Source organism: Chiloscyllium plagiosum, chromosome 5, assembly GCF_004010195.1.
Source record: "Chiloscyllium plagiosum isolate BGI_BamShark_2017 chromosome 5, ASM401019v2, whole genome shotgun sequence".
NCBI classification, from domain to species: Eukaryota; Metazoa; Chordata; class Chondrichthyes; order Orectolobiformes; family Hemiscylliidae; genus Chiloscyllium; species Chiloscyllium plagiosum.
Window position 1 is genome coordinate 42586786 of NC_057714.1, and position 8467 is coordinate 42595252.

At 43.4% G+C, this 8467-nt stretch overlaps 1 protein-coding gene across 1 annotated transcript in view; it reads right to left on the bottom strand.

The window, feature by feature from the left end:
* casd1 (CAS1 domain containing 1) overlaps positions 1-7455 on the bottom strand; it is an 83958-nt gene extending 76503 nt beyond the window's left edge. Inside the window, exons 1-2 of the mRNA XM_043689934.1 lie at positions 6935-7455; positions 2056-2115 (exon numbers count right to left, since the gene is read on the bottom strand). Of these exons, the coding sequence (XP_043545869.1) occupies positions 2056-2115; positions 6935-7216 (342 nt within the window). The 5' untranslated portion in view covers positions 7217-7455. The remainder of the gene's footprint in view (positions 1-2055; positions 2116-6934) is intronic.
* Between the last annotated feature and the right edge of the window lie 1012 nt (positions 7456-8467).

Genomic DNA, 8467 nt, shown 5'->3' on the forward strand with positions numbered 1-8467 from the left:
TGGATGCTGCCTGACCTGCTGTGCTGTTCCAGCAATAAAGTTTCAACTTTGATCTCCAGCATCTGCAGACCTCACTTTCTCCCCTCTACTTTTTGTCATTTACATAAATGATTTGGATGCGAGCATAAGAGGTACAGTTAGTAAGTTTGCAGATGACACCAAAATTGGAGGTGTAGTGGACAGCGAAGAGGGTTACCTCAGATTACAACAGGATCTGGACCAGATGGGCCAATGGGCTGAGAAGTGGCAGATGGAGTTTACTTCAGATAAATGCGAGGTGCTGCATTTTGGGATAGCAAATCTTAGCAGGGCTTATACACTTAATGGTAAGGTCGCTGAACAAGAGACCTTGGAGCGCAGGTTCATAGCTCCTTGAAAGTGAAGTCGCAGGTAGATAGAATAGTGAAGGCGGCGTTTGGTCTGCTCTCTTTTATTGGTCAGAGTATTGAGTACAGGAGTTGGGAGGTCATGTTGCGGCTGTACAATGTTGCAATTCTGATCTCCTTCCTATCGGAAAGATGTTGTGAAACTTGAAAGGGTTCAGAAAAGATTTACAAGGATGTTGCCAGGGTTGCAGGATTTGAGGTATAGAAAGAGGCTGAACAGGCTGGGGATGTTTCCCCTGGAGTGTCGGAGGCGGAGAGGTGACCTTATAGAGGTTTACAAAATTATGAGGGGCATGGATAGGGTAAATAGGCAAAGTCTTTTCCCTAGTGTTGGGGAGTCCAGAACTAGAGAGCATGGGTTTAGGGTGAGAGGGGAAAGATATAAAAGAGACCTGCGGGGCAACTTTTTCACACAGAGGGTGGTACAGGTATGGAATGAGCAGCCAGAGGATATGGTGGAGGCTGGTACAATTGCAACATTTAAGAGACTTTGGATGGGTAATAGGAAGGGTTTAGAGGAATATGGGCCGGGTGCTGGCAGGTGGGACTAGAGTGGGTTGGGATGTCCTGAACTAGAGGGCATAGGTTTTGGGTGAGAGGGAAAAGATATAAAAGGGACCTAAGGGGTAACCTTTTCACACAGAGGGTCACTGGACGAGTTGGACTGAAGGGTCTGTTTCCATGCTGTACATCTCTAGGACTCTGTAAATGCCATTCACATCACTCTGTTGTTCACTGGCCTACACTGGTCATCAGTCTGACAAAGCATTGATTTTGAAATTCTAATTACATCCTGTCCTTGTTCATCCATTATGTGTGTTTTCCTCCAGTCCAAAACCCTCCAAGACTTCAAAGCTACTCCAACATTGGGTTTCTTGTGCACCATATTTTGAATACTGCAATGCTGCCAGCCCACTTCCAGCTGCCGATACCACCAAACTCTGGAATGAGCTCCTTAAACCTCTTCATCTTTAGCTTACTCCTTTTAAACCTCTTTTGGCATCTATCCTAATACTTCATGTGTTTGGCTACATTTGCTTTATAAATGCTCCTATTTGCAAAGTTTTAATTACAATAAAAGTTATGTTAACATCCGCTGTTGGTGCGATGAGATAATCTACATTAGCTATTTATGAGTTTGAACATGCTCAGGATATTGCTCACTTGCGACATAAGTGAATTAAAGTCTCTGCAATAAAACAAACAAATGTGCTTGTGATAATCTACTATACAACTTAGAAACTGTACTGATTGCCCAAATTCAAAAACAAGACGTTTACTAAATAAGAGTACATTGTGTAAAATGTTCCAAGTGGTATTTGACAACTTGAACATCAAGTTCATACTGATTAGCGATGCAATACAATGTTGCATTTTGACTCTGAAACAATCTTTCGAGTTCACCAAGTTCAGCCTAACAGCAGCCATCTGATTAGTGGAGCTTTGGTTTTAAATAGCTAGAACTATCCAAAACAGCACTGAAAAAATATTTAAAGCCTTCAAATAGAAAACATGAATCGGTCTCAGTGACCCTCTGTGTGAAAAGGTTACCCCTTAGGTCCCTTTTATATCTTTTCCCTCTCACCCAAAACCTATGCCCTCTAGTTCAGGACATCCCCGGCCCAGGGAAAAGACCTTATCTATTTATTCTTTCCATGTCCCTCTTGACTTTATAAACCTCTATAAGGTCACTCCTCAGCCTCCAAACTCCAAGGAAACCAGCACCAATCTATTCAGCCTCTCCCTATAGCTCAAATCCTCCAACCCGGACAACATTCTCGTAAATCTTTTCTGATCCCTTTCAAGTTTCACAACATCTTTCTGATAGGAAGGAGAACAGAATTGTACACAATATTCCAAAAGCGTCCTAACCAATATCCTATACAGCCGCAACATGACCTGCCAACTCCTATACTCAATGCTCTGACCAATAAAGCATACCAAACGCCTTCTTCACTATCCAGTCTATGTATGACTCTACTTTCAAGGATCTATGAACCTACACTCCATGGTCTCTTTGTTCAGCAACACTCGCCAGGACCATCCCATTAAGTGTATAAGACCTGCTCTGATTTGCTTTTCCAAAATGCAGCACCTTGCATTTATCTAAATTAAACTCCATCTGCGACTCCTCAGCCCATTGGAACAACTCAAACCCAGAACCTTCTCACCCAAGGGATGAAAGTCCTACTGCAAAATTTGAGCACACTAGGCTTACATCTCAGTCATAATACTGTCCCTCTAAAGGTCATCACCTTAATGCGTTGGAAAAAATGTGCTCCAGTGATAACTATGAAAGATGACAAATAATGTGACAGATTTGATTTAGTATGTCATATGTACCAAAATACAGTGCGAAGTATTGTATTCCACGCTATCCAGACACATCATACTATATTCTGCATTCTGTTGTAAGGTATGACAGCTTCAGAGAATATGAGGAGGTCCTTTCAAAGGTCTGATAACTGCAGGGAAGAAGCTGTTCTTGAATCTGTTGGCAAAAGTTTGAAAATACTTGTATCTTCTGCCTGATCAAAGAGGTAGAAGAGAGTATAAACTGGGTGCAAGGGGTCTTTGATAACGTTGGCTGCTTTCCTGAGGCAGCAGGAAGTATAGACGGAGTCAATGAAAGGAGGCTGGCTTGTGGGATGGACTGGGTTCATTCACAACTCTAATTCCTTGCGGTCTTGGGCACAGCAGTTGCCAAACCAAGCTGCGATGCATCCGGATAGGATGCTCTCTATGGTGCATCTATAAAAATTGTAATGAATCATTGCAGACATGCCAAAATTCCTTAGTTTTCTGGAGGAAGTTGAGGAATTGTTGTGCTTTCTTGACTGTCGAATTGATAGATCCTTGGTTATATTTACTCCTAGAACCTCAGCACCACTGATTCAGGTAAAGGTGTGTCCTCTAATTGAATTTGAGGACTAGCTCCTTCCTTTTGCTGATATTGAGGGAGAGATTGTTGTCTTTACACCGTGCTATGACGTTCCCTCTCTCGCTTTCAAATTCGTAAAAGGAGTTTGATCTGAATTTGGCCACAGTCACGCGTGTATAAGGAGTATAGTAAGGGCCAAGTACAAAGCTTTACAAGGCACCAGTGTTCATGATTATTGTGGAAGTGATGTAGTCACCTATACTTACTGATTGCGGTCTACAGGTCAGGAAGGGAAGGTCCAATTGTAGAGGAGGAGCAGAGTCCACGTCTTGGAGTTGGAGATGAATTCGGTTGGAATTATGGGGTTGAAGGTTGAACTTATTTCAATAAACAGGAGTTTGACATAGGTGTCCTTATTATCTAGCTGTTCCAGGGATGAATGCAGAGCCAGGAATGCAGAGCCAGGGACCAGGGTTTGCTGTGGACCTATTATAATTTGGCAACTGTTGTATTAGGTCATGGCAATCTGGCATGCTGGAGTTGATGTGTGCCATTAATAACTTCTCAAAGCACTTCATGATGTTGGATGTCATAGCCAGCGGGCTGTAGTCATTAAGACCCCAGAGAAAAATCAGGCACCAGGATGACCAGTGGTCTTCTTGAAGCAGGTAGGAACCTCACATCGGAATAAGAGAGGTTAAAGATGATTGCAAATACCGCTGCTCCATGCAGGATCGGCGTACACAACACTGACTTCAGCCAGGCCAGTTGCCGTCTGTGGGTTCACTCTCGAAGGTCGATCTAACATCAATGGCAGTGACTTTCTGATGCAGCAGGTGACATTTCACTTACTTTCTGTTCAAACAAACATAGAATGCATTGAGGTCATCAGGGATAGATGCATTTTTGCCAGCGATTTTACTCAACTTCACTTTGTAGCCCCTTACATCATGTGTAGTTAGCCCTGTGACTCTAGTTTAGTCTGATATTGTCTCTTGGCATCCCTGATGACTTTGTGAAGATTGTACCTGGATTTCTTGTATAGATCAGGGTTACCTGACTTGAACGCCTCAGATCTGGACTTGAATAGGGAGCGTATCTCCCAGTTCATCCATGGCTTCCAGATGGGAGTATGCAGATTAATTTCTTTGGCACGCAGATTAATCTCTTTGGCACCTACTGATGAAGTCTGTGACGGTGTGGCATACTCATTTAAGTTGGCCATTGAGTCCTTGAAAATGGACCAGTTCACTGACTCCAAGCAGTCACATAGGACTCGGCAGACCCAGAAAGCCAAAAGGCATTCCCTAACAGCTCCTCTTGCCTCAAATCATCAGCATACTCAGGGAGATCAAAGAAAATGCTTCAATGTCAATGCTATGGTTCAAGAAGAGTTTGAATGACTAAGATGATCTTATTAACAATTGTTCAAAAGTGTAGCAATCTGCACCAAGTTGCTTTAATGCTTTTAGTTTAAGATGAGGCACAGCAGTGCCAGTGAAGAAAGACTAATCCTGTACTCCAGTTCTTACCGTCCACAGGTCAACCTGCCTCATTTGCTCAAAGATCATGAGTCAGGAAAAGGCTAGGAACATGAAGATCCATGGCAGTAGCTCTCAAACTTTAGTAGATGTCATCCTTATTTGAAGGATAGTTGATAACAATGATTATTATTGCTGCCTGTTAATAAAGATGTTAACACAGGTCTGTCTGCTCTGGCAGGTGAATAGAATTGAAGAGTAGCAGAGGAATTCCCTTGACCAAATTTGATTTCAAGCTTTAAAACATCAAAATCTTCAGTTAAAATGTAATCACTGGCTGCAGTGATGCATAGCCCACGTTCATTTTACATAAAAACAGCAATTTTGTTACTGGGTGACTAAAGCACAAATTTTATTGAACTGCCAATGGGTTTTCATAGTAGCAGTCATGGCTACATCAAATACTATGCAGAAAGCTGAAAGCAAAAGCTTAAAGAGCACATGAAAGTATCATAAAAGCACAAAATTTGTACAATGTGTGCAAAATCTCTACAGATTACTTATTTTCACACAGCTGCAAGTGAATGCTTTTCTCACACATACAAATGGGGTGGCACGATAGCTCAGTGGTTAGCACTGCAGCCTCACAGAACCAGGGACCAGGGCTTGATTCCAACCTCAGGCGACTGCTTGTGTGGAATTTGCACATGCTCCCTTGTGTCTGCATGAGTTTCCTCCAGGTTCTCCTGTTTCCTCCCACAGTCCAAAAAGATGTGCAGGTCAGGTGGATTGCCCGTGCTAAATTGAGAGAATTAGGTCTGGGTGAGTTACTCTTTGGAGGGTTGGTGTGGACTTGTTGGGCTAAATGGCTTGTGTCCACACTGTAGGGAATCTAATCTAAAAAAAAATCTACTATTACTATCGGACAGCCAACATGCAAAATATTAGCCATTAGAAGTACACAACACAAAAGATATAGAAACTCATTAAGCATAAACACCAGTTAGGCCATAAATTCCACTGGCAAGTAGTCATATAACATTTGTGAGGAGTACTATTCGTGATTGATTTACTTTAGAAAGTGCTCATTTCATTCATCTGCATTAATCAGTTCTATAGTATGAACTTAGAGCTGCAATTCAACAAAGTGGATGGATGCCATTGTACATCATCTATCTGCCACAATATCTTGTGTGCTACAAAACAAATTTCATTTTCATGATTTGCTTTATTCTAAACATGGATATTATACTATGACCAGTCATACAAGATATTCTCAGAAATTAATCTTATAACTCCAGTAACATTACTTAGTTTGACCTCACTATATTGACATAATAAATGCAAGAGCAGGTGCCAGACGACTGCACTGTTACAGATATCGTTTGGCAATTCTCAGTGAGATAAAAAAGGTATCATGAATCAAATAAAATGCAAAAATAAATGAACAGTCTAGTTCAGCCTAAAGCAGTAGTCAGGCAAAGAATTACTAATGGTAATATTAAACCTGCTGATACACGATTTATATAGGTCTTGTAACCAACACTCGTTTGGCTTGCTTCATTTCTAACCTTGTATCTTTCACACTTACGCCATTTGTACATTTAACTAAACGATATACATTGGAGGCCAAGTGGCAAAGAACAACCTACTGGGACAAATTAAATGTAGACAGTAATAGACAGGATTTTGATCAATGTAGTATTTGAGAGAAATTTCAAAGAACCAGTGTATGTTTTCACCTTCCAAAGCAGCCTTTGATGGAGTAACCGTACTCCGCAGCCCTTGTTTACATTATGTCTTATATCGGCGGCTGTAACTCTGGATGTTTGAGATTTCTGTTCCAAAGACAAAAGAAAGACTCCGGGAGGGAAGCACATCATCTCCAGTTAATGAAACACACAAAGGCAACAGCGACTGAAAACACAGCTGACAATTTGCAGCAAGAGCCCCGATGCCCGGCTCGGTGTTAAATACATAGACATTGCTCACCAGCCAGAGCTGAGCACAGACACGAACATTTTTATATTTATAGCTCATCACTTTCAGCCAAGGCACAAAATACCGCTCGGTCCCCGGTCCAGCCATGCTCATCCCTGTCTCATACTCGGCTCCAAATCTATGGCCGGGCCTGACCGACAGACACGGAGCTGAATGTCAGAGACAAATACAGGAGCGGCGCCCACCAGCGAGCCCATGCAACCCGCCCCATACCATTTCATTGCTTTACCTCCATAGCTCCGGTGAATCCCGTGACCAACTGTTAAGATAAACACAAAGCTGATGGCAAGGAGCTTGGCGTTCCTGATGTTGAAGTGTTGATTAATTTCCCGTCTGCCCATCGCGTAGGCCTGCGCCGCCATCTTGGCTCCCCCATGACAACCGAATGAGAATCCTTCGCGCAAAGCACCTAGAACCAGAGAGACATGGGGGCGGGGCAAAGCCCTGCGTGAGTGGAGGAGGGCCATAGCGGCGACGGTTGAAAGGGAAGGGAGGGCCGTGCTCTGGGGCGGGGAAAGGGAAAGGCCAAGGCCATACTCTCACTTCTGGTGGTAGAGGTAGTGCTCGGGGGTGGGGGGACGAGCAGGTGCAAAGGGAAGGGGCGGGTGATACCTGATGGTGGGGGGCTAAGGTGGAGGAGCGAGCCTGGGGGCGGGGTAACTGAGCGCTCGGGGCCGATGCGAAAGGGAGCAGGCAACAGGGGCATTAAGGGGCGGGGCAAACGTGGACTGTGGGGGCGTGGGCAACGCTGGCTGTGTTGGGCGGAGCTAACGGGGTTGCTGTAGGGGCGGGGCTAACGTTTGTGGTCTCCACGCGGAATGAGGGTGGAACGAGAGAGACAGGAGTTCGTTCCCAGCAGCGAGAGTAATTGAGTAGGGACGACAGATAGAGGAATGTGAAGAATTTGAAAATAAGAAAGAGTGCAATGCCTGGGGCACATTACTTAGATCAATGGAATCAGGAGGCGGGGAGTCTGCAGTTGTGCAATACTAGAAGAACAAGTGTTACTGCGTCAGAGTAAAAATTCACACGACACCAGGTTATAGTCCGACAGGTTTATTTGGAAGAACAAGCTTCTGGACCAGTGCTCCTTCGTCAGGTAGCTAGTGGAGTAGGGTCATAGGATACATAATTTAGAGCAGAAGGTCATAGTTCCATGCACTGATGCAGTATATTGAAAATCCTAGATTGCTGTTCAGTCTTTCATCTTTTAGAATGGGCTGCAGATTTTGATTCATTAATATGTATATCCCAGAACTTCTTTCAAATTACAGTCCCGAGAAAACAAGGTTTTATTTTTAAAAGTGACATCTCAACTCAGTTACTGCACTAAAGGTGAGGTTAGAGTCTGTATGAGTCAGACTGGTTCTATTTCCAAAGTAGGAATTTATAAAATGTCACATGGGTTATAAAAAAATATTGACTACCTACAGATTGTGTGCTTTTTGAACAAAATAGAACATATCTGCAAATACAATTCTGTTCATGCAAAGTCACCCTATAAACTTACTTGTATGTGTTTGGATTAGAGTGGAAAAGCACAGCAGTTCAGGCAGCATTCGAGGAGCAGGAAAATCGACATTTCGGGCAAAAGCCATTCATCAGGAATGGAGGCAGGGAGCCTCCACGGTGGAGAGATGAGTTTGGGGGGGCAGGGGAGAAGGTAGCAAAAAGTACAATAGGTGAATAGGTGTGGGGATGGAGGTGATAGGTTAGAG